The sequence below is a fragment of the Cetorhinus maximus genome, chromosome 2, assembly GCF_964194155.1.
Source record: "Cetorhinus maximus chromosome 2, sCetMax3.hap1.1, whole genome shotgun sequence".
In the NCBI taxonomy this organism is placed as follows: domain Eukaryota; kingdom Metazoa; phylum Chordata; class Chondrichthyes; order Lamniformes; family Cetorhinidae; genus Cetorhinus; species Cetorhinus maximus.
The window spans coordinates 58433603-58460528 of NC_135880.1; the positions used below are offsets into that span (position 1 = coordinate 58433603).

Consider the following 26926-nt stretch of genomic DNA (forward strand, 5'->3'; position numbering starts at 1 on the left):
CTGCACGGAAGCGCTATGCGCTCCCCATGCAGGCAAGGGAGGAATCCCGAAACCCGAGAGTGCGCTCTTTTGCGCATGCGCATGAAAGAGCACACTCATCTCCCTGAGGCTAAGTGCTGCCTCAGGGAGTTCGGCTCCACAATAAAAAATATTAAAAATAGAAAAAAAAATCCCTGACATGTCCCCACATGTGACACTGTCACATAAGTTGGGACATGTCCATAACTTTTTAAAAAACTTTAATTATTTTTTTTTAAAAAAACCTACATGAAACCTCACCCCACCCGTGGATGAGGTTTCATGCTTTTTCTGAAGCCCGCCAGGGCTCCTGGCCTGCCCGCCAACCTTAAAGTTGGGCGGGCAGGTCCATTAATTACTTTAATGACTCTGTCACTGGCCTCAATTGGCCACTGAGAGGTCGGCGGGCGCACAACTGATTTTGCTGCGTCCCCGCCCACCTGAAAATTTAAATGGGGTGCGGTGATGTCGGGAGTTCCGCCCGATGTTACCGCGTGTCATTTTACGCATCGGTGAGCGGGCCCCGCCCCCGCTCGCTGACGGGGAAACCCTGCCCTAAAAGTATGACAGAAACCCCACTTCTGTGCTTTAATGGGGCTTTGTGTTGCACTTCTGGTGAAATAATGCTAGCTGAGCGGAAATTATTTCGAGCAATCCCGTGTCACAGAGTTGCGACTTCATGAATAAAGGTTTGTAAAGAAAATAATAATTCAGTTATTTAGCAGAAGCACTTAAAGAGCACACATTATTCTATGAAACTTAAATCCTGGTTCCCTTGGAAAAAACGCCAATTTGCTGTCTTGTTTCTGCTGAAAAGTGGAGGTGCATAATTCTTCACATTTCGACATCAATTAGCGCAGCAGAAAAAGCATGGAATCCATGTGCTGGCGTCATTAACGTAATGCTTTTTTCATCACTGCACCTGATTTTCAGGAAGATAAAAACAGGGAAAATTTTAGTTTTTTTTAAAATTTAGCATAAAATCAACCTTTTTGGCAAAAATTAGTTTGAAAGAAATCCCCACAAACGTAGTGACCCCAAGGTATATAGTGCCAATACGTATGTACATACATGTAAAGATGTCAACTAATGATATGACAATGCAGATGTATGCATATGAGACATAATTAACTGCTGAAATGAAAACTTCTATGGGGAAAGGCTCTGAAAATATTCTCTAAAGAACGGAATCAGCACATTACAAAACAAGACAAAATTGTTCATACGACAGCTAAGTTGGTATTCAAGCAAATATCTTGTAGGTTGTTTCAATTACAGCAATTAAATTAACAATTGTCATTTCTTGATCGTACAGAAGAAACATAATACAATGGTTGCTGTTTCTTGTTCTAAATTAAATAGGTTTCCGGAGTGGACTTGAATTATGTCAGATGCCTCAGGAGCAAGCCAAAGTAGACAACACAATCCCCCACCCACCCAACCAGAGGACAAATGTAAACCTCAATCCATCGGTCCTCTTATGGCTTTTCATCCCCTATGTCTGGAAGCCCAGGTTCTGGTTGGTCAATAAAAAGTCAGATTTCCCTGGAAAGGAAAGAATTACAGTGTTAGTGAGTATGTGCCCAGATTTTCCTTATTTGAGCTCGATTAAAACAGAATACCTCTGATTGTTAAATAACCTATGAAGTAAAGACTATCATTCATGTGAGACCAGTCAGGTGATGCCTGCTTGTAACTTGGTTTACCAGGAGATCTGCCCAGTTGCATCAATTTAATGAATACCAAACCTTGTTGACAATAACATCCTTAAATCCCTGATGTTCTTCCATCAAGCACCACCCTTCCTCAGCTGAAACTGAAGCCAAGAATATCCTGTAAATCTGATTAAGTGTCATTTTCACTGCTAAAGGATCAAGGCTAAATTGTTTTGTTAATAGCTTTCAACACCTGATGGTTCACCGATGTACAATTTTGGCTTTTTTTCCCAAACTTAGGATTCTAGAATTCAATAGCTTATGCCTTGTGGCAAATAGATATCCTTTGTAAGCAAGTCTGAGCAGTGAATGTTAGCAGGCTATCAGTTTTGGAGGTGTCCAGAAGTCACTGGATTGCAATTAGCAAATTCTGGGACAATTATTTTATCCTCCCTGGGTTGCAATGTACAATTGAAAGCCGTACCAAGGGTATGATACCTGAAATTACTGTAATACAACCTGGTTGCATGGCGCACCCAGGCTTGTTTGAAGCTGAGGAATGTCTGTCCCAGTGATCGTGCTCGTAACTTCGAGCATAAGACTATTCTACTTTTACAAGATGACACACTGAGGACACAATCCATCCTGGAGAAAGATCTCCCTAGTTTAGCACGGGCAACAAATATACATCTCCTCTGACATGTCCAAGTAATCATAGGGTCAGTCTATGGGCCTACATAATTTAGTAAAGGAGGCCTGTGCAAGCCACCTTAATACAGTTGAACCTTTCTCCAGTAAAGGGTAGCAGTAATTCCACATGGAATGCCCATTTGCTAAAATTACTTATGAGTTTCCTGAAATGCAATGATTTGGAAATAACTAAACCAAACCAAAAAAGCAAACATAATGCAAAAAGAACAAAATTTTAAAAAATTTCACCGAAGAAAATGCCAAAGAACGAATCTGAATATGGAAATGAAGCCATCTTGAGCCAGCCTACCATAGCTTTAAGAAAGAAAAATCAAAATTCAAGATGGGTCTTGCACTGCAATCATATTTTTTTAAAGTCATAGAATGCTATCTGTACATTTCTCAGGCAAACATTAGGAATCCATAGGCCAGTTGAATTTAAATTATCAGTAATAATCAAAAATTAATGATGCTCCCCTGAACCATCAATGGCAGCATACAGATTTTCCAACACAGCCTGTCTCCCAAAGCCAAAAAACAGGCTGCAGTGAGGATTCAAGGCTCTGCTCCCAGCATTTACTAACCTCTCTGCTGGACATGCACATACACATAAGAATATAAGAAATAGCAGGAGTAGGCAATTTAGCTCCTTGAGCCATTCAATATGATCATGTCTGATCTTCCACCTCAACTCCACATTCCCTTATACTTCTTGTCAGACCTTGTCCTTACCTTCAGGTAGTGTGTCACTTAAGCTGTTGTAGTTCATGCCATACTGGGTGTTAAAGTTGGTAGCCTGGCTGCTGAAGGAATGCAAGGGAATTGTACCAATAACAATTGGTAAATTAACAGTTAAATTCATTGAGCCTGCGATATCTAGGTACACCTAAGGAACACAAACAGACCTTTTAAGAATTTTATAAAAAAGGGTTATTGCCAAAAATTAATTTTTCAAACAGAAACAAAAAAATGCTGGAAAAACTCAGCAGGTCTGACAGCATTTGTGGTGAGAGAAACAGAGTTGACATTTTGAGTCCATATGACCCTTCTTCAGAGTTATAGAGAAGTAGAATTTTTCAAATTCACTTGCTTCTTTACTCCTGCTCCGCAGACAGCAGCAACTGTGCCAGAAAGTGTTTCCCATATTATACGGCAACCCATCCAAGAGACCACCTTCACATAAGAATGTGTTGGACTATACAACTGTTTATCTCATTACCAGAACACTAAATTGGGCTACTTGAATTGGGCATACAAATCTTTACCCAATCATCAGTGTGCCATGTTATTAGCTAGCAAGGCAAGTTTGATCACTCATTATGCATCCTTAATGATGTTCTCTGAAAACACCAGAGACACTTCAAGCTTACATTCTCATCATTGGGCTCAAAAAGTCTAAAATGAGACGCAAGCCCATTAGTGCCCATATAAAATGGGTGGTTAGGAAAAGCACAGTTGGGTCCTTTCTGATAGTGTCTGTATCTCTACTTAAATGATATCAGCTCTGTTCTGTTCTTCATAACCAGTTGAGGCTGGTTAAGGGTCCTTCGTGGTCGCAATTTTGTAGCTGGTGAGAGGGTTCAGGGATAGTGGTGGTGGGGGTGGTGCGGTGGAGGGAGGGGCTGGGGGGAGCCTGGCAGATCACCTTGCTTGGGTGGGAAAGGGTGTTGGGGGCCCTCCATTACTGGCCTCCTCTCCAGATTGGGCACCTCCCCAGTGCCCCACATCTTCCCCACTACCTCCGAGTGCTCCTTCCCTCCTGGCCTTGCCACCATGTTCCTCACCATCCATTCTCCACCACCCCCGGGTCTCCCCTCCTGTCCACACTGAGAGACTCTGCACCTACTGTGTCCTTTGGCTCCAGCATTTATACTGGCGGGACTGCTTGTAGTGCCAGCAGTGGCCCAATCATGCTGCCATTCAATCAGGTTGGCTGGCAGCTCTCCAAGGTACAATTTCCTCCTGAGTGAGGGGTGGAAGTCCTGCCTCCAGTCAATTAATGCTCCTTGGAACGTTAAATGGCTGCAGGGGTGCTGTGATTGGTGGAGATGCTTTCCCTGCTGACTTTGCATGGTGGGTTGGGAAACCCTGCCAAAAAATTCTGCCCTATTTGAAGGTTATGAAGAAAAATAGGAGAAAAATAAGAGAGAAGGCATGCTCAGAGCAACTAAGGAACGGCAATACTCATTACTCTTGTCAACATCATCCACATCATGACAACAAATGAAAAAAAAGAGGACTTTGCACCAGGGACAACGAAGTAGGACCTGGCCTAATGCAGCCACCATGCGTACAGCCCAAAGTAATTACATTAGGTTCCATCCAAGAAAAACTTCATGAAACAATTCCTAAAGGAGACACCATCCATGACAAAATAGCCCACTGGACTGGCACATCAATCACTACCTTAGACATTCAGGCTGTCTACCACCAGCACACAGTGGCAGCAGTGTGTACCATCTAGAAAGTGCACTGCAGCAACTTGCCAAGCCTCCTTCAACAGCACCTTCCAAATCCACAACCTCTAATGTCCAGAAGAACAAAGTCAGCAGGCACATGGGAGCACCACCACCTCAAGTTCCTCTTCAAGTCTCACATCATCCTGACTTGGAAATATATCGTTGTTCCTTTATCATCACTGGGTCAAAATTCTGGAACTCCCTTTCTAACAGCACTGTGTAACTTTGCCCCAAGGACTACAGCAGTTTAAGAAACAGGCTCTTCACCACCGTCTCAAGGACAATTAGGAATGGACAATAAACGGCTAGCAATGCTCACATTCCATGAAGGAATAAAAACAAGTTAGAATACACCAAATTTCATTCACACTAACAGAATGTGGGAACAGAGAGAGTGTAACAGAAATTTGAAGGGATAGTTTGGATGAGGTGATGGCACTTGAGAGGTTTTTTTTAAAAAAGAGAATGGGCACTGAGAAACCAACAAAGATAAGGTTTGACTGGTTAGATCACATAAAAGGACTTCAGTGGCGAAAGGATTGAGGTAGGGGAGAGGGAAATAATGCTGCAAAGGTGGAAGTAAGGCCTGGATTTTTGCACAGTTGGGCTGACTCTGGAACCCTTTAAAAATGGCAGACAGGACCTGAATCCAGGATTCCTATCCCAATTCCCAGTGCCGGCAATTTTCACCACAATGGCAAGTCTTGAAATGCACTTAAAAATCATCCATTGAAAAAGCTGCTCTGAACAAAAAACTGCAGCTCTTGCAACATTATAAAAGTATCAGACAAAGCCATAATAGTATCAACAACAGAAGCTCTGCCTCCCTTCACACGTCATTCACGAGATGTGGGCTTCGCTGGCTGGGCCAGCATTTATTGTCCATTCTTAGTTGCCCTTGGAGGTGGTGAGCTGCCTTCTTGAACCGTTTGAACACCCACAGTGCTGTTAGGTAGGAAGTTCCAGGATCTTGACCCAGCGACAGTGAAGGAATGGCCTAATAGTTCCAAGTCAGGATGGTGAATGGCTTGGAGGGGAGCTTCCAGGTGGTGGTGATCTCACAGGCAGAATTTTCCGGTCGGCGTGCGGGGGCAGGCCCGACACGCCGGTGTGTAAAACTACGCGCGATGACGTCGGGCATGCGTCCCGCGTCATCACGATATTTCGTTCGGCGGGCGCGTGCGGGAGTTGGCTGCACGCCCACCAAAAATGTAAACGGCCTATTAAGGCCATTAAGAAATTAATTAACTTAACAATGCTGCCCGTCCAAACTTAAGGTTGGTGGACAGGTGAAAAGCCCGTGCGGCCACGAGCGGGATGAGGTTTCCTGAAGCTTTTATTAAATAAATAAATATTTTTTCATAAATATAATATAAGTCATATGAGGTAGCATGTTTAAATAAATTTTCAAACCAATTCTTTAATAATTTTCATATCCATTCAATCTCCGAGGCAGCTCCATGCCCTGACTCGCCCTCCTCCCCCCACCTGCACAGGTAGCGCAGCGCTACCAGCCGCGTCTTACACTGGGTGGGCCTTAATTGGCCTGCCCGCATAAAATGGTGGTGTGGAACCAATCACAAGCACCGACTGGCTCCACTCCCGCATCCGCCCACCATTGGAAAAACCCTGGCCCATGTATCTGCTGCCTTTGGCCTTCCAGATGGTAGTGGTCATGGGTTTTGAAGGTGCTGTCTAAGGAGCCTTGGTGAATTCCTGCAGTGCATCTTGTAGATGGTACACACTGCTGCTACTGTGTGTCGGTGGTGGAGGGACTGAATGTTTGTGGATGTGATGCCAATCAAGCATGCTGCTTTGTTCTGGACGAAGTCAAGCTTCTTAAGTGCTTATGGGAGCTGCACTGATCCAGGCAAGTGGGGAGTATTCCATTGCACTCCTGACTTGTGCCTTGTAGACGGTGAACAGGCTTTGGGAAGTCAGGAGGTGAGTTACTCATCACATGATTCCTAGCCTCTGACCTGCTCTTGTAGCCACAGTATTTATATGGCTAGTCCAATTCAGGTTCTGGTCAATGGTAACCCCCAGGATGTTGATAGTGGGGAATTCAGTGATGGTAATGCCTTCGAACGTCAAGGGGTAATGGTTAGATTCTCTCTTGTTGGAGATAGTCATTGCCTGGCACTTGTGTGGCACGAATGTTACTTGCCACTTGTCAGCTCAAGCCTGGATATTGTCCAGGTCTTGCTGCATTTGGACATGGACTGCTTCAGTATCTGAGGAGTCATGAATGGCGCCGAACATTGTGCAATCATCGGTGAACATCCCGACTTCTGACCTTATGATGGAAGGAAGGTCATTGATGAAACAGCTGAAGATGGTTGGGCTGAGGACACTACCCTGAGGAACTCCTGCAGTGGTGTCCTGGACCCGAGATGAATCTTGTCCAAATGAACATACGGACATTGAAATGAAACAGTTCAAAGAAAGAGTGACTTATTATAACCTCACAAAGAAGTAAATCAATCAAAGCAAACATTTCACTTCAGCCTGTGAAAACAAATCCCTGCTGAGCTAATCCATTTCAGTGTCTTGGAACTCAGCTAAGCATTAATAATGAGGCCATCTGTGAACTATATCAACAGAAACAGATGGCCAGACATCTGTTTCTGTGGATGACATCATTAAAAATGATTGCCCTTGGTCGTACAATTGCAATTGGTACTGACAAGGTCCCGAGAAGACAGTAGCCCATCAACGTAAGGCATGTATCCCAGGCTTTGAGGAATATTTGGTGGTACCTTTTCGGGTGTCATCATTTCAACTATGGTGGTCACCTTTTCCTTTAGTGTAGTACTGCTGAAACAATTACATATTTATGACTGATGCAGCCTGAGGAAGCAGCCAACATTTTGGTTACTTTGGAGCCACTGGGTCAGATGTTCTAGTGCCCTTTGGGAACCAAACCAAAGCATTGAGCTGGTTTGGGGCTCAGGGTGGAGGATGTGGATGGTGAAGGCAAAGAAACTACAAAGTGAGAACAACTAAGATGAGAGAAACAGTAGGGTAAGGCTTCTATTTTAAAGGCTTGGCATTACCATATGCACTGTTAGCACCAAACGGTAATTCAAAAACCACCTACCATCAGTGAGTATTCCATCTGGATAATGCTGCAGTTCATCAGTGTGGGAGTCACAGGTGGAATTTTCAGTTCCATTCCATTCCAACTTTCTGTTTTGCCAGCCAACACCGGCTCTCCCTCCAATTTGGTTACAAGTTCTGAAGTCATTTTTTTCTTTTCTTTGGCATGGAAGGTGCATGTTTTATAAATGGCTGCCTTTGGCACCACATTGCGGGAAGAATGATTCTCAATTTCAGCAAATATTCGAATCGATTCACCTGTAGAAGGAACAAAACCCACAATGTATGTTATATTGTACATTACATCTGGACTCTGCAGCAGTCTAGTTGAAAAAGAAATGAAGTTAAGTTAGGGGAATTAAAGGGGACAATCATAATGGAGGGAACAAATTCTGCAAGCCTTTAAGAAAGGACTAAAGGTATCTCAGTTGATTAGTAGTTTTGCCATGGCTGATGGACAGGGATCATGAAATGACAGATAAAACAAAGGGAAAGAAAATCCCAACTGGATGCTTCCTATGGTGCCTTTACAATAGATGCACAGTGCTGCAGCTGACCAGTTTATTTGGCAGCTTTGTGATTTTTAAAAAAAATTCATTCATGGGATGTGGGCTTCGCTGGCTGGGCCAGCATTTATTACCCATCCCTAGTTGTCCTTGAGAAAGTGGTGGTGAGCTGCCTTCTTGAACCGCTGCAGTCCATGTGGTGCAGGTACACCCACAGTGCTATTAGGAAGGGAGTTCCAGGATTTTGACCCAGCGACAGTGAAGGAACGGCGAATATTTCCAAGTCAGGATAGTGAGTGACTTGGAGGGGAACTTCCAGGTGGTGGTTTTCCCATCTATCTGCTGCCCTTGTCCTTTTAGGTGGTAGTGGTCGTGGTTTGGAAGGTGTTGTCTAAGGAGCCTTGGGTGAATTCCTACAGTGCATCTTGTAGATGGTACACACTGCTGCTACTGTGCATTGGTTGTGGAGGGAGTGAATGTTTGCGGATGTGGTGCCAATCAAGCGGGCTGCTTTGTCCTGGATGGTGTCAAGCTTTTTCAGTGTTTTAGGAGCTGCACTGATCCAGGCAAGTAGGGAGTATTCCATTACATTCCTGACTTGTGCCTTGCAGATAGTGGACAGGCTTTGGGGAGTCAGGACGTGAGTTGCTCATTGCAGGATTCCTAGCCTCTGACCTGCTCTTGTAGCCACAGTATTTATATGGCTAGTCCAGTTCAGTTTCTGGTCAATGGTAACCCCAGGATGTAGATACTGGGGGGTTCAGTGATGGTAATGACTGAACATCAAGGGGCGATGGTTGGATTCTCTCTTGTTGGAGATGGTCATTGCCTGACACTTGTGTGGTGTGATTTTTACTTGCCACTTGTCAGCACAAGCCTGGATATTGTCCAGGTTTTGCTGCATTTGGACATGGACTGCTTCAGTATCTGAGGAGTCGCGAATGGTGTTGAACATTGTGCAATCATCGGTAAATCATCAGCGAATATCCCCACTTCTGACCTTATGATGGAAGGAAGGTCATTGATGAAGCAGCTGAAGATGGTTGGGCCTAGGACACTACCCTGAGGAACTCCTGCAGCGCTGTCCTGAGGCTGAGATGACTAACCACCAACAACCACCTTCCTTTGTGCTAGGTATGGCTCCAAACAGCGGAAAGTTTTCCCCCTGATTCCCATTGAGTCCAGTTTTGCTAGGGCTCCTTGATGCCTCACTCAGTCAAATGCTGCCTTGATGTCAAGGATAGTCACACTCTCACCTCACCTCAGGAATTCAGCTCTTTTATCCATGTTTGAACCAAGGCTGTAATGAGGTCAGGAGCTGAGTGGCCCTGGCAGAACCCAAACTGGGCATCAGTGAGCAGGTTATTGCTAAGCAAGTGCCACTTGATAGCGCTGTTGATGACCCCTTCCATTACTTTACTGAGGATCGAAAGTAGATGGGGCAGTAATTGGCCGAGTGGGATTTGTCCTGCTGTTTGTGTACAGGACATACCTGGGCCAATTTTCCACGTAGCCAGGTAGATGCCAGTGTTGCAGCTGTACTGGAACAGCTTGGCTAGGGGCGTGGCAAGTTCTGGAGCACAAGTCTTCAGTACTATTGCCAGAATATCGTCAGGGCCCATAGCCTTTGCGATATCCAGTGCCTTTAGCCGTTTCTTGATATCACGTGGAGTGAATCGAACTGGCTGAAGACTGGCATCTCTGATGCTGGGGGCCTTCGGAGGAGGCTGAGATGGTTCATCCACACGGCACTTCTAGCTGAAGATTGTTGCGAATGCTTCAGCCTTATCTTTTGCACTGATGTGCTGGGCTCCTCCATTATTGAGGATGGGGATATTTGTGGAGCCATCTCCTCCAGTGAGTTGTTTAATTGCCCACCACCATTCATGACTGGATGTGGCAGGGCCACAGAGCTTAGATCTGATCCGTTGGTTGTGGGATCGCTTAGCTCTGTATATCATTTGCTGCTTATGCTGTTTGGCACGCAAATAGTCCTGTTTTATAGTTTCACCAGGTTGACACCTCATTTTAGGTATGCCTGGTGCTGCTCCTGGTACACCCTCCTGCACTCTTCATTGAACCAGGATTGATCCCCTGGCTTGACGGTAATGGTAGAGTGGGGGATATGTCAAGCCATGAGGTTACAGATCTTGTTCGTGTTCAAGTACAATTCTTCTGCTGCTGGTGGCCCACAGCACCTCATGGATGCCCGGTCTAGAGTTGCTAAATCTGTTTGAAATCTATCCCATTTAGCACAGTAGTAGTGCCACGCAACACGATGGAGGTTATCCTCAATGCGAAGGCGGGACTTCGTCTCCACAATGACTGTGCAGTGGTCACTCCTACCAATACTGTCATCATGGACAGATGCATTTGTACAAGCAGGTTGGTGAAGGTGAGATCAAGTGTGTTTTTCCCTCGTGTTGGCTCCCTCACCACCTGCTGCAGACCCAGTCTAGCAGCTATGTCATTTAGGACTCGGCCAGCGGTGGTGCTACAGTGCCACCCTCGGTGATGGACATTGAAGTCCCCCATTCTGCGCCCTTGCCATCCTCAGTGCTTCCCTCCAAGTGATGTTCAACATGGAGGAGCTCTGATTCATCAGCTGAGGGAGGGCGGTATGTGGTAATCAGCAGGAGGTTTCCTTGCCCATGTTTGAATGGGGTAGTGTCAGAGGTTATGCCAATCCCCTCAGTTTCCTGTGGACTGAGAACACAAAAGAAAAGGAAAACTAATGTTCAAGGTTAATTTTAAACAAGGACTGCTGCATGAAGCAGTGAGGAGGTACATCTCCTTTAAGGAGAAAGTTGGCCTAGGATTAGGTAGCCAGCCAGGTTTCAAGAAATAAAAGAGTGATGAGGAAAAAGTTAACCTAATAAATGGTTCTGTATGACATAATTTTATTATTTTCTTTGAAAACGAGGAGAGGCTGAAGTTAAATTGCTTTGAGGTAAGGCTTGCTCTATCTGCTAATCTTTTAGCTCTGATCCTGTCTGGCTTCCTGTATCTGAGGGGCTGGCAATTAAACTGACCAATACCCTCACTGCTGTGGGATTCCCTGGAAACTGCCACCTGCACTGCTGTGCTGATATTAATTAAACCATTCTAACAATTACACCAAATTTCCTCTGTGGTGTCCTCTACAAACCCCACTGTTCCACAAATGTGGCATGCGGGGAGCTAGAATCTATGTTCTTTTGATTTAATCACTTCTGAGTTCAATTTAACAAAAACCCAAAGTTGCTCAAATCAGTAACACCCCCATCATATGGCTTGGACTTGGAGCTAAAGTGTAAATTGGTCAATGTAAATGGGGCAAAAAAAAAAGTAGGGACCTAATGCTGGGGCTGGAAGAGGCAGGCCCCTCAGGCTGCATGTTGGGTCTCACACATTGGAATATTCTTGCTGTTTAATCTGCATCAACAACCAGAAGATCCTACTTGTCACAAAATTAGAAGAGGCCCACTTTTAAATCTTCAACTTGTTCCCAACTCCCTGTGGACCATCAACATCAGTCAGTGTAGTAAGACCACGGTGCCATCTTTTCTAGCCACCTCTGTGTTTGAATGCACAGAAACGCTTCCATGTGGTCAGTGAGGCAAAGGGCCAGGAACACTCATCCCAACACTTTTAAATGGCCTTCTGGAGACAAAGGCCAATTCACCCATCAACCCCACCCCCCCGCTACCCACCACCGAGCACACACTCATACGAAAAGAAAGATTTCAGAAATCATGTGGTAATGTTTAAGGAAGAAACTCCTTTTCCTTGAGGATTGTACCTGGGGAACTAATTATTGGCTCTCAACACAGATATAGAGCTATAACACCAAATTACTGATTCTCCAAACATTACAATGATGTGTAAAAATAGTTAAAAACCATCATGAAAATATATAAACATTTTAACATGTATGCAATATGTAGAAGATGTAGAAGGAAGCAACTATTTATACAGCATGAGAAAAGGGTGCCGATTGGTTGGCAAGTCAATTCTGATTGGTTGAGGTGTTGCCATGGCAAATGCACCAGGAACTATTGTCTCCCAAGATTTTGTTTAATTTAAAACAGTGCAATGTCTGGACATGTTCCTTTTCTCTGCAGAGGACAGGTTCCCAAGATGAATATATGTAGCTTCTAGCAAGCATAAGTGTGCGAATATTTAAAATGATGTTGAACTTGCAAAGTGGCTCACTCGGGATTGTTCAGCTAGTGCTGTTCGATTGCAGAATCATATCAAACATTAGACATTGGGCTATAACTTCTGAGCTCCAGGACATCGTAATGGGAGGAGGTGGGGGTACTCCAAAGATGCGCTGGGGAATCCCCTTTGGAAGTTCCCGGGTAAAGTTTGCATGGCAATTGCCCGGAAGTGCAAACTTCCCCTGGGCAATTGTCCTGCACTGGACACCATTTGAAAATGTGATTCAAATCATAAACCTCGGATGGTTCTGACTGTGTTACATGAATAGTTACCCAGAAAATCTTAGAAGGATTAAAACCACTTCTAACTTCTGGATAACTATTGTACAGAACCAGTGACTCCCCCAACAACCCCTGACCCCTCCCCCCACCCCCATAGGACGACAATCTCCTGACAAGATCTCCCCCCCCCGCCACCCACAAGAGACTACAACCTCCCATAGGAACTCCCCCCACCCCCAAAGGACTAAGACCTCTGACAGGAACTCTCCAACCAACAGGATTCTCAAATCCCCATGCAGACCCTTCCCCAACTGTCAGGCCCGACTCTCACCTCCACCATGCGCCCCTCCATCCTGACTCCAAAGCACCCTGAGGCCCGACACCCCCACCCGACCTCTGACCCACCCCCTCACCTCCTCCGCTCCCTTCTACCCCTCAATTCCTATCCTTGGACATTTACCTTCTCCCTCGCTTGTCAAGGACCTTTAAACATCAATGAAACTTTAACTTACCTGATTTACGGCAGCTAGAGATGTGTAAAAAAAGAGGCGTGGCCCCCTTCCCTTTGACTCAGCTGTACTTCGACACTGGCCCCAGGGACGGGCTTCACTTCCTGGATCTCACCCGGCCTAAGTCAGAAGGTAGGATGAGACAGGCTGGGGAAAAAATTAAGATAAGAAACTGGAAATGGAGTGGCAATCTGCTGCTGATTGCCACTTCGAGGAAGTTCAGGCTCATTATGTTATGAGTTTTGCAAGCATGGGCCTAGTTGAGTAATTCTTTGTATTCTTAAAAGCATGTAGGGCCCCTGGTGCATTCTCCATGGCAACGCCTCAACCAGAGTGGACGTGCCAACTAATCAGCACCCTTCTCTCATGCAGTATAAATTGATGCTCCCTTTGAAATTTGGCATTTTTACATCTGTCCTGATGAGTGCAAGATGCAAAACTTTGACAACATGTCTCTTTTTTCAGCATAAATCAAGTTCTCTACTCTAAGCGACTATTTTCAATTATTGTAGAGAAGCAAATTAGGAGAAAGGAGTCTCAATCACAGGTAAGTACGTGGTAAGTATAGATGGTTTAGTTACTACAGGAAACCATAAGAGAAATCATGTGGACTGGTGAAAGTAATTAGCAGTGATTAAACAGTAAGTTCCTGCACATGTAAGACTTTCAATATTAGGTTACTATAGATACTCGCAGTATGACAAGACCATCACAGCTTTTAGATTGTTACCTGATGTGTAGCCCTTCCGTTCAATTTTGGCACTTAGGGATATTGGGCCTGAGGCACAGCAGCAGCAACAAATAGTTTTCTCTTCTGTAGCTACCTGTGGTGACTGTAAAAATCATTAGAAAGCACAGTAAATACTTCTGCTTACATCAAGCTCAACTCTTTCAAGATGGTCAAAGATTTCCTCTGTTTGCAGGGTGGGGCAGAATCATTCACCTATGTCTTATAACAGGTTAAAGATTTTGATAACAAATAACACACCTAGGTAATCTCCCCTCATTAAGAGCAATTACTTGAAAATCTCTAGCTTTATAATTTTTAAGTCAGGATATTATTGATTTGTCCTGAGAACTTTATTACAGGCATGTTGGCCTTGATATTTATTGGGAGGCGGGGAGGGTGACGGGATGGCTGAAAGTAGCTGGAGAACTCAGCAAAGGCAGGAAGAGGCACTGATGAATTTAATGGCAGGACCTCATTATCTTTGTTGTCTTCTGTTCTTGGCTTCGCAGCCAGCCAAATATACAACTTGGCTGACTGCTAAACAGAAAAAACCAGTGGCAGAAGGCCACAATCAGGGAACATTTTCCCAACAATCATAGGTGACCTGAGGGGGTGGCAGAAGCCGATGCAGATTGTGGCACAGAGAGGTCAGTGCTTTGGGTTTGGGGGTGGGGAAAAGTCGACAGCGATTGCAGCAAAGAGCACTGAACATAGAGCAGTATTGGTGTTCGGGTTTGGAGTGCGGAAGCTGTCGATGGTGACTGCATGAGAGATGCAACGATTGGCAGAGGAGAAGCTGACGGCTTCCTTAAAGGACTGAATGGCAGGACCATTTCTCCTTTCCTGGCCCACAAGAAGCGCTGGAAAAGACGCTTAGTTTTGGGAGCCAGCAGTACACACTCCCACCAATCCCACCTTTCCCTGCCGAGTATCCTGAGCCCTGGGAAATCATCTGTAAAGTTTAAATAAGGCTCTCAATTGTGCTATTGAAATAACTGTGCTGATAGGGAAATTAGTTATATTTCAAATCATAAAAAGCCTTTAGAGCAGAAATTCTGGTTGACGTGTTTGGCCAATGGGTGTGAGATGGAAGACATAGGCCCTATCCCAGATTGTGGATGTGGGGTCATAATCATAGAGTGGGATGGGCTGCTGTCCATGAAGGACTCTTTAAAGCAAATGTTCACAGCTGCTCTTCCTGAGTTCCTTCCAGGTCAAAGATAGATGCTTGCTATGTGTCGTTATCTTACAAGGAGACATCATCATGGAGGCCTTGGAGCAGGAAGGTTCTTGGGTACATTTGAACCAGGAGGAGGAAGAGGATCGGCCTGAAAAACCTGCAAAAGAGAACCCATTGCTGGCCTGATTTGTGTGGCCTGGATGGGTTTCTTGTATCTGGCACTCGGCCCATGTCCTACACATTGGCTCCTCATATGATTCTCAGTTGCTCACACATTCTGTTTTACACAGTTTGTTGACCTTTCAGGCCTGCTCCTCGGCATTAACACCTTCAAAAAAAAAAAAAATGCCTTGCACTGCTTTTGGTTTACAAATCAGGGCTGTATAACAGGAGGTAAGGGGAGAGGCATGTTAGGTACTGAAAGAGCGGGGAGGGAGGGTAAGGGAAAGTTATTAGAGGTGAAAGGGATATTAGGAAGGTAAACAGGGTGGGTGCGAAATTAATGATAGGAATATATTAGTTCGGGATACAAAAGTCGAGGACCAGCAATGGGCAGACTGAGCTGTAGACAAGCTAGTTATGTTGGGCAGAAAAAGTCATCGGGCGGATAAGCAGATGGGGGTGCTAATGGGTGAGGATCATGAAATGCAGCTCAGGCAATTGTTGAAAAGGGTGATAATAGGAACATGAAGGTGATTGACATGTTTGAGGATATTTTGGCCATTTGTCAGTCAGGATTCTAAAAAACTCAAATCTTTTTAAAGCAAAGCATACCCTCATACATTCTTGAAACAAAAAAGCTGGTTTATATCTTACATGGAAGTTGTTTACCTCAAGAGACTAAACGACTAAATTTATATAACGCCTTTCATGCACAAGAGTGTTATCAAACAAAATTTGATGTCGAGTCACGTAAGGAGACGTTAGGGCAGACGAGCAATAGCTTTGCCAAAAAGGTTGGTTATGAGGAGGAAAGAGAGGTAGAGAAGTTCAGGGAGGGAATTTCAGCACTTAGGGCCTAGGTAGCTGAAGGCAGAGCCAGCAATGGTGGAGCAGTTAGAATCAAGAATGCGCAAGAGGCCAGGGTTAGATAAATTAATCTGAGGGTAGTAGGGCTGAAGGAGTTTACAGAGATAGGGTGGAGTGAAGCCATGGAGGGATTTGAAAACAAGCATAAGAAGTTTAGTTTAACTGAGAGCCAATACAAGTGATCAAACACAGGACAAGGGTAGCAGAGATTTGGATGACCTCAAGTTTATAGGTGGTGAAAGATGAGAGGCTGGCCCTAACATCTCCTTATGTAACTCGACATCAAATTTTATTTGATAGCATTCTTGAGAAGCACTTTGGGACCTTTCCCTACATTAAAGTCGCTATATAAATTTAGTCATTTAGTCTCAAGGTAAACAACTTCCATGTAGGATATAAACCAGCTTTTCTCTTGATTTTTTTTTTGTTTCAAGCATGTATGAGAGTATGTTTTGCTTTATTTGAGTTCAAATCCTGATTTGAGTTTTTTTAGAATCCTTACTTTGAAAATGGCCAAAATATCCTCAAACATGTCAATCACCTTCATGTTCCTATTATCACCCTTTTCAACAACTGCCTGAGTTGCATTTCATGATCCTCACCTACTAACATCCCCATCTGCTTATCCACACAATGACTTTTTCCCCCTTGAAATGGTCAAGTCTAGAGGTAACAAAGGCCTGGATGAAGGTTTGAGAAGTAGATGAATGGAGGCAGGAATGGTCAGGTGGTTTTACAGAGAGAACACTAGACAGTCTTAGTAATGATACGAACATGTGGTTGGAAGCTCAGCTTGGGGTCAAATATGACATCAAGGTTGGGAACAGTCTGATTCAGCCTCAGACTGTTGTCAGGAAGGGGGATGGAGTCAGTGGCTGAAGAATGTAGTTTGGGGCAGGGACCAAAGAAAATGGCCTTGGTCTTCCCAATATGTAGTTGGACCTAATTTTTGTTCATCCAGTATTTGATGTCAGACAAACCATGTGACAATTTAGAAATAATGGAGAGGTCAAAAGAGGTGGTGGTACAATATATCTGGGTATTGTCAGAGTACATGTAGAAACTAATACTGTGTTTTCTGATGATATTGCTGAGGTGCAGCATATACACGAAAAAAGGAATGGGCCAAAGATAGATCATTGGGAGACACCCAGGGGAAACAATACAGGAGTGAGAAGAGAAGCCATTGAATGTGACTCTTTGACTACAATTAGATAACTAAGGATATGGAACCCGCTAAGCCCAGTATCATCCAAGTGGACAATGGTGGAGAGCTGTTGGAATAGTATGGTGTGGTCAAGCTTGAAGGGCGAGAAGAACAAGGAGTGGTAGTTTTCTTTTTGTTACGGTCACATAGGGCATTGATAACAGTTGTTTGAGTACAGTGAAAGAGGTGAAAATGTGATTGAAGGGATTTAAATGTGGAATTCCTGGAAAGGTGAGTACAGATGATTTGGGCGGGAGGGGGGGGCAGCAACATTTTCAAGGACTTTGGAGAGGAAATGGAGGATGTAGATGGGGTGGTAGAGGGTGATGATGGCAGATTTGAAGGATGAATACGGTACCTGGGAAGAGAGAATCATTAACAACAATAGCTAAGCTGGGGGATAGAAAGGGAAGTTGGGTGGTCAGCAGTTTACTGGGAATGGAGAGCAGAAGGTGAGTCTCATGGACATGATGAATTCAAAGAGGACGAGGGGAGATGGGAGAAACACTAGAGGAGGTTGCAAGTTCATGGCTAGGACAGGGAGCGACCTTAGAGAAAGCAAGGCTGGTAGGCTAACAATAAGCAAATTAGTAAGCTTGTCAAGGTAATCAAAAACACCTCAAGCCTATGGTGCTGGAAAGCCCTTTCTTATCTGCCTGTGAAACTGCCAAACTGATCCCGTTACCTGGCCCAGGTTCACTCCTCAGATCCTGCTTCTTGCAGCAATATAAAAAACATTACTAACCAGTGTCAGTCTTACTTGCAGATAGAGAATATATATTTTAATATCCCTGGCCCGCTCCCACGTACTGAATTTAATGATGCTCACTGCTTATTGTTCAAATTAATATATCAATCAAGTATGTTGTATTTGTTTCTTTCATTTCATTAATTGTTAACAGAATCCTTGTGAATTAAACCTCCAGTTCCTTCAATTAATTGGTAAATTTAGATGTGCTGGATTAAGAGCCCAATGTAAATCATTGGCCTGGATTTTGCAGAGTCATGGAGACTCCACAAGCCTACCAAAATGGCAGGTGGACCCTCGATCCGGAACTTCTGACCCTATTTCTGACAGGTCGCATTTTCGCTGGTAGTGGAAAAGGACGTGACTTACGCGAGGGAAACCCAAACGCAGCAGGGCCGTTTGAACACAGTGCTGAGTTCAAACATAGCCCATTTTCACTGCAGCAAAGGTCTTATCCCACAGTGTGGAAATTTTGAATCTCTAGAGTAGTGATAAATGCTCTTGAAGGGCGATTAAGGTTTGTAGATGTGTCAAGCTGCGGAGTTATTTAAGTGACCAGGCCTTTAAAAATTATGTAAAAGAGCCTGCCTGTGTCAGTGAGTGGTTAAAAAAAAAAAGCTGTTGTTATTTAAATCCCCATCCTTTAAAAAATTAAACAAAATAGGCTGTGAGAGTTGAAAAAAATGTTCTAGCAGTTACAATGGGCAGAATATTATGCTCGGCATGTGGGCGTGTACCCGAGCGTAAAATGACGCGCGATGAACTCGGGCAAGCGCCCCGTTGTTATCATGCAGTCTCGCGATATTTCATTCGGCCCATTAAGGCCATCAACAATCTAATTAAATTCAAATTTACGCTGCCCATCCAACCTAACAGTTTACGGTTGGCGGGCAGGCGAAAAGGCCAAGTGGCCTTTACATTTTTAGGAAACCTCATCCATGGGTGGAATGAGGTTTCCCAAAGCAAATAAACATCAAATAAAAACTTTATTTTTGAATTAAAAACATGTCCCAGCTCATGTGACAGAGTCACATGAAGGGACATGTTTTATGACAATTTTATTTCCTTTATTATTTGTTTTTATAAACAGTGCTTCATCTCCCCGAGGCAGCTCCATGCATCAGGGAGATTGAAGCGCTCTTTCGCGCTCATGAGCGAAGATTGTGCTAGGCCCGCTCGCCCTCCTTCCCCCGCCTGCACAGGCAGCGCTGAGCACTGCCATTCGCACTCCACGCTGGGTGGACTTTAACGGGCCCGCCAGCATGAAATTGCAGTGCGGAGCCGATCGCAGGTGGTGGTCAGCTTCCTGACCGCCCCTGCTGAGCACCGAGCCAAGAAAATCCAGCCCAATAGCTGCTTGTTGACATAACCCTAAGGGCTTTCATTACATCATCATGAATGGTTAGCTGCTTACCACAAGCTATCATTATCACAAATGGGGGTTGTTAAGTTCACAGTTTGATTGACAGCTCAAAGAGGTTATGAAAGGATTAGCTGCCTTTGATGTGGAGTTATGAACACAACTGTTTGTTTTTAGAAGGGTAAGTACTTCAGGGGACTTAAATGTTTTGAATGGGCTTTCATGAATGGGAGTTTTTTTTTAATAAATAGGCTGTAATAGATATTTAGAACTTTATTTATTTTCATCTCAACATGGTTCCTAAGGTCCACCCATGGTAGACACTGGGTGCATTGGCATGGAAGGTATAAGGGCGAAGGGTGTTGAGTGGGTTGGCATTAAGGTGACATGGGGCTATAAGAGGCCATGGGCAGGGGTGAGTTAGGCATGGGTTGGCATGGGTGGTGAGGTGATGGGGTGAGAGAGGTGAGGGCTAGAGGGCCTAATATCCAACAAAGCAACTGGGACCAAGTCCAAGAGAACAAAGGCGGGCCTTTTAAACAGCCTGTCTTGGCACTTGGCAGCCCCTGTGGCCACTTCCAATCTGCATCCGGGGTTGACAGGACTGACATCGTCCCGCACCCCCACCCACACCTGGAACCTGCCATTCGGGGGAGTTTCTCCTGAGTTGGGTGCAGCAAGCCAGGAGATTTCCCGATTCATGCTGCCCAACTCAAGAGTGAAGATCCATGCCGTTGTCTTTATTTCTTAAACATTCAAGGTATGACTCAGTTCCTTTGACTTCCAGGCAGAAACACCAGAGATATAAAATGTAAAAACGAAAATATTTTGAAATTAAAATTTCAGCTTGCCTAACAAACCAAATTTGTCGAAATGCAGATTTACAGTTCGTTCAAGTTTCCTCAATCTTTTCCACCCAGGTGACTGCTTAACATCTAATTCCAAATGAGAAACACCTACCCCAAACTGGAGAATTTTTGCAAGGGTGCTCCCTCTCATCTGTTGTAACTTATTGGAAAAGCCATGAAAATACAGAAAAAATGGTGTAACAGGCATTTAGGCTATACTAGTGAGGTTTCTGCAACTTTTTTGATGAAGTAACAGCAGGTGAACTGGAGAACCCCTGCAGAAAATCACCCCTTCCATAATCTCCATAATGACATGCTGGTGCTGAATTTTCAGAGTGAATAATGTCTGGGACCCACTCTAAATGTGACTATCAGCATCAAATACTCCTCTCTGCAATCTGTATTTTAAATGATTATCTGAAGTACTCATCTGAATTGCTTGAAGCTGCATGTTTGTTTATTTGCCTGTTTATAAATACAACTCTAATAGTTAAATAATTCTTTTGGTGAAAACTTCCTCCCCCATGAGGTGGTGGTGGCATAATGGTGTTGTTGCTGACCTAGTAATCCAGAGGCCCAGGGTAATGCTCTGGGGGCCTGGGTTCAAATCCCACCACTACAGATAGTGGAATTTGAGTTCAACAAATTCAATAAAAATTTGGAATTAAAAGTCTAATGATGGCCATGAAACCATTGCTGATTGTCATAAAAACCCATCTGGTTCACTAATGTCCTTTAGGGAAGGAAATCTGCTGACCTACATGTGACTCCAGACCCACAGCAATGTAGTTGACTCTTAGCTGCCCTCTGAAGTGGTCTCGCAAGCCACTCAGTTCAAGGGCAATTAGGGATGGGCAACAAGTGCTGGCCTTGCCAGTGATGCCCACATCCCCTGAAAGAATAAAAAAATGCCCTACCCAGAAGATGTCAGGCAGTGTTTTGTAAGTGGAGACCCAGGGCACTGGTGCAACAGTTTGAAAACTGACTCCCTGGTTTACCAAGTGTACCACATAATTCCAAAGAACTTACCAACAGTAAAGGAACATTAATATCAATCTGGTCATATACTGTAAACATTTCTTTCACTTTTATTCTCAGTTTCCATGGCCTGTGCAATTTGGCTGTCATCCAATAGCTCACATTGCCATAAGCACCTTTGAAGGAGGCAGGAAGTGGTGGTCTGTCAGGGAGAAAAGGCATCAGTGACACAGAACAGAATACTAATTTAAATTGTTTAACATCAATAGAATAATATGCATACTAAAGCTGTCCTTTATAAGAATCAGTCTTGAAATGATACTATAGGTTATTCTTTCTACTTTCAGACATTAGTGTGCTATCCCCACTTGATTTTGCAGTCTCCACTTCATTACATAGAATATGAAGCACTGAAACAGCCCATGCTGGCATTTATGCTCCACCTGAGCCTCCTCCCATATTTCCTTATTCAGCTATATCAGCATAACCCACTATTCCCTTCTACTTGATATCCTTTATCAAGGGTTCCCTTAAATGCATCTATATTATTCGCCTCAGCCACTCCCTGTGGGAACAAATTCTATTTTCACCATTTCCAGATGAAGAAGTTTCTTCTGAATTCCCAATTTTATTTGTTGGTGACTATGTTATATTGATGGCCTCTAGTTTTGCTCTTTCCTCAAGTGGAGACATTCTATGTCTACTCTAATGAAACCTTTTATAATTTTAAAGACCTCGATTAGGTTATCCCCAGCCTTCCCTTTCAAGAGAAAAGAGACCAAGCCTGATCATCCTTTCCTGTTAGCTTTAAGATCGCATTTCTGTTACCATCTTTTGCTTGTTAGTCAGGGCAAGAAGGAATCGACTGCTAAGTATTGGTGGCCAGAAGCCCCATAAGAGAGAGTCATTGAGGCCATACAGAGAGAGAGTTTGCTAAAGTAGCCAGTGCAACCTCTCCCATGCCAAAAACAGCCACATTGTGCAAGATGAAGCTTAATGACTTTACACAAGTGACCAATGTAAGTCCTGTTGCCAATCTACATCCTGTACCACTAACAAAGGCCTCATTCATCTTGCCCCTCATGCCCTTTCTCTCTCATCACTTGGGTCTCAGGGAAACTTACTTGTGCAAAGATCATCCTCCACAAACAATAAAACACAATTTGAATATATAACCACTCTGTTAACTGCCACAAGGGCTTCTGCCAGTCCTCAAGGACAGTTCATTTAAAATAGACAATGCACTGAGCCTCATCATAAGATGCAAGTACTCAAAACAGAAAAGTTAGTTTCCATGGCACTTATTTTCCTTTAACCTTTTGTTTACTTCCTGCAAAAGGAGAATATGGCACACAATCACCAATAAAGAGGGCAAGGGCATCTGAGGGAGAACACCAAAACTTAAAATTAGAGTCCACACAAACAGGAGACTGCAGTTGGTGCTCAAACAGATAGGAGCAAGGATAGGGTATTGTAACTGATGACTTTGGAGGCAATGCAACCGTGAAAGATTGATAATGACACAACAAGGTTCATCATGAGTCACTTCAGTATTCTGTGCCTGCTCCAAATATTGCAACGACTATATACCCTGAGTCACTATTTCCTCAGGATCAAAAGTCACTGGGGGTAATTTTAACTTTTATTTCTGGGCGAGGAACAGGTGATGGCAAATTGGCAGCCTTGATTACACCTCCGATTTTCTTTTCTATCGAATAGATTCTCTATCACCCTTTGTCATCCAATGAAAATACCAAATATTATCCCCCCTGTGCAGAGCAAAACAATCTCTGCTGTGTTTCAAATCATAAATAGTAGCTTGGAGAAAGGAGGCCCTCCACTCTGACGATTATCCAAACACTTTCAGAAACACAACCGCTGCCAAAAGCACAAGATCAGCAATATTTTAGAACTACTTCTTAGAATAAGTTAAAACAGAATTACCTGGAAAAACTCAGCAAGTCTGGCAGCATCGGCGGAGAAGAAATCAGTCAACGTTTCGAGCCCTCATGGCCCTTCAGCAGAACTGAAGCATAGTTTCAACAAGGGAGAAATATAAATTGGTTTAAGGTGGGTGGGGGGGAAGAGACACATTGAGGGTGTGGTGTGAGCAGATAATCAAAAGATGTCAGAGACAAAAGGGTCAAAGAGGTGTTGAAGGTGGCGGTCTTTGTCTGAGAAAAGTGCTAATTAAGAATGCAAGACAGGATATTCAAAGTACAGCTCTAGTGGGGGTGGGGTGGAAGGACTAAAGGTTTTAGTTTTAGATTTAAAAATAATGGAAATAGGTGGGGAAAGAAGAATCTATATAAATTATTGAAAAAAAAGGCGGGTGGGGGGGGAAAAGAAACGGGGTGGGGATGGGGGGAGGGGGGTTTAAGATCTAAAGTTGTTGAATTCAATATTCAGCCCAGAAGGCTGTAAAGTGCCTAGTCGGAAGATGAGGTGCTGTTCCTCCAGTTTGCGTTGGGCTTCACTGGAACAATGCAGCAAGCCAAGGACAGACATGTGGGCAAGAGAACAGGGTGGAGTGTTAAAATGGCAAGCGACAGGGAGGTTTGGGTCTTTTTTGCGGACAGACCGCAGGTGTTCCGCAAAACGGTCGCCCAGTTTGCGTTTGGTCTCTCCAATGTAGAGGAGACCGCATTGGGAGCAACGAATGCAGTAGACTAAGTTAGGGGAAATGCAAGTGAAATGCTGCTTCACTTGAAAGGAGTGTTTGGGCCCTTGGACGGTGAGGAGAGAGGAAGTGAAGGGGCAGGTGTTGCATCTTCTGCGTGGGCATGGGGAGGTGCCATAAGTGGGGGTTGAGGAGTAGGGGGTGATGGAGGAGTGGACCAGGGTGTCCCGGAGGGAACGATCCCTACGGAATGCCGTCAAGGGGGGTGAAGGGAAGATGTGTTTGGTGGTGGCATCATGCTGGAGTTGGCGGAAATGGCGGAGGATGATCCTTTGAATGCGGAGGCTGGTGGGGTGATAAGTGAGGACAAGGGGGACCCTATCATGTTTCTGGGAAGGAGGAGAAGGCGTGAGGGAGGATGCGCGGGATATGGGCCGGACACGGTTGAGGGCCCTGTCAACGACCGTGGATGGAAAACCTCGGTTAAGGAAGAAGGAGGACATGTCAGAGGAGCTGTTTTTGAAGGTAGCGTCATCAGAACAGATGCGACGGAGGCGAAGGAACTGAGAGAATGGGATGGAGTCTTTACAGGAAGCGGGGTGTGAGGAGCTGTAGTCGAGGTAGCTGTGGGAGTCGGTAGGCTTGTAATGGATATTGGTGGACAGTCTATCATCAGAAATTGAGACAGAGAGGTCAAGGAAGGGAAGAGAAGTGTCAGAGATGGACCATGTGAAGATGATGGAGGGGTGGAGATTGGAAGCAAAATTAATAAATTTTTCCAGGTCCCGACGAGAGCATGAAGCAGCACCGAAGTAATCATCGATGTACCGGAGAAAGAGTTGTGGGAGGGGGCCGGAGTAGGACTGGAACAAGGAATGTTCCACATACCCCATAAAGAGACAGGCATAGCTGGGGCCCATGCGGGTTGACAGGGCCCTCAACCGTGTCCGGCCCATATCCCGCGCATCCTCCCTCACGCCTTCTCCTCCTTCCCAGAAACATGATAGGGTCCCCCTTGTCCTCACTTATCACCCCACCAGCCTCCGCATTCAAAGGATCATCCTCCGCCATTTCCGCCAACTCCAGCATGATGCCACCACCAAACACATCTTCCCTTCACCCCCCTTGACGGCATTCCGTAGGGATCGTTCCCTCCGGGACACCCTGGTCCACTCCTCCATCACCCCCTACTCCTCAACCCCCACTTATGGCACCTCCCCATGCCCACGCAGAAGATGCAACACCTGCCCCTTCACTTCCTCTCTCCTCACCGTCCAAGGGCCCAAACACTCCTTTCAAGTGAAGCAGCATTTCACTTGCATTTCCCCTAACTTAGTCTACTGCATTCGTTGCTCCCAATGCGGTCTCCTCTACATTGGAGAGACCAAACGCAAACTGGGCGACCGTTTTGCGGAACACCTGCGGTCTGTCCGCAAAAAAGACCCAAACCTCCCTGTCGCTTGCCATTTTAACACTCCACCCTGTTCTCTTGCCCACATGTCTGTCCTTGGCTTGCTGCATTGTTCCAGTGAAGCCCAACGCAAACTGGAGGAACAGCACCTCATCTTCCGACTAGGCACTTTACAGCCTTCTGGGCTGAATATTGAATTCAACAACTTTAGATCTTAAACCCCCCTCCCCCCATCCCCACCCCGTTTCTTTTCCCCCCCCACCCGCCTTTTTTTTCAATAATTTATATAGATTCTTCTTTCCCCACCTATTTCCATTATTTTTAAATCTAAAACTAAAACCTTTAGTCCTTCCACCCCACCCCCACTAGAGCTGTACTTTGAATATCCTGTCTTGCATTCTTAATTAGCACTTTTCTCAGACAAAGACCGCCACCTTCAACACCTCTTTGACCCTTTTGTCTCTGACATCTTTTGATTATCTGCTCACACCACACCCTCAATGTGTCTCTTCCCCCCCACCCACCTTAAACCAATTTATATTTCTCCCTTGTTGAAACTATGCTTCAGTTCTGCTGAAGGGCCATGAGGGCTCGAAACGTTGACTGATTTCTTCTCCGCCGATGCTGCCAGACTTGCTGAGTTTTTCCAGGTAATTCTGTTTTTATTTTGTTTTGGATTTCCAGCATCCGCAGTAGCTTTTAGCTTTTTGTTTTTATCTTAGAATAAGTTGTTTAGTTGAAATTCGGAACGAATGGTACAGCAGGATAGCATTCTAGTTTAGAACTTACTTCTCTATCTGTTAAGTCATCTATTGGCCAATTTCCTTCTGAGTCAGATGTTTGTGGATTCAATTCCTGTTGTAGCAACTCAGCATGGAACCTAGACTGGCAGTCCAGTAGAGTGTTTGAAATGTGATATTCAAACTAAGGCCCCTTATCCACCTGCCAGGTGGTATTAAAAATGTCATGGCACTACCCAAAGAAGAAAAGGGGATTTTCTCAGTGCTTTGACAAAAATTCTTTCAAAAACCAGCAAACTAACTGATTATTCATCCTATTTATGGGACTTTGCTGTGTAGTTACAGGTTACTATCATTGCTCGCATGTTAATAATAGCTGCACTTCAAATTAATTAATTGTGAATTGATTTGTGTTTCTGAAAGTGTTTGAATAATCATCAGAGTGGAGGGCCTCCTTTCTCCAAGGTACCATTTATGATTTGAAATACGGCAGAGATTGTTTTGCTCTGCACAGGGGGGGCATAATATTTGATATTTTCATCAGGTGAAAAAGAGGATCTATTCCATAGAGAAGAAAATCGGAGGTGTAATCAAGGCTGCCAAATCAATTGTGAGGGGAGACCTTGGCCTGAGTGAGACAGAGGCCGTGAGAGTATATTTGAGAAATTGGTTCAAAGTGGGAATTTGGTGCACAGGGGGAAAGAGATGCTTTCGG

The 26926-nt window shown here is 44.5% G+C and overlaps 1 protein-coding gene across 4 annotated transcripts in view; it reads right to left on the bottom strand.

Annotated features, from left to right (window-relative positions):
• Positions 1-545: 545 nt before the first annotated feature.
• LOC144694522 (arrestin domain-containing protein 3-like) overlaps positions 546-26926 on the bottom strand; it is a 77963-nt gene continuing 51582 nt past the window's right edge. Inside the window, exons 3-7 of one of the 4 annotated variants that reach the window (XR_013579770.1) lie at positions 21492-21642; positions 14091-14193; positions 7923-8179; positions 3096-3163; positions 546-1563 (exon numbers count right to left, since the gene is read on the bottom strand). Coding sequence is in view for 3 of the 4 variants with exons in the window: in XM_078565063.1 (XP_078421189.1) it covers positions 1514-1563; positions 3096-3249; positions 7923-8179; positions 14091-14193; positions 21492-21642 (715 nt within the window). In the remaining variant the exon portion in view is untranslated. Of the gene's footprint in view, positions 1564-3095; positions 3250-7922; positions 8180-14090; positions 14194-21491; positions 21643-26926 lie in introns of all 4 variants that reach the window. The other 3 variants (XM_078565063.1, XM_078565053.1, XM_078565072.1) reach the window with 3 other exon arrangements.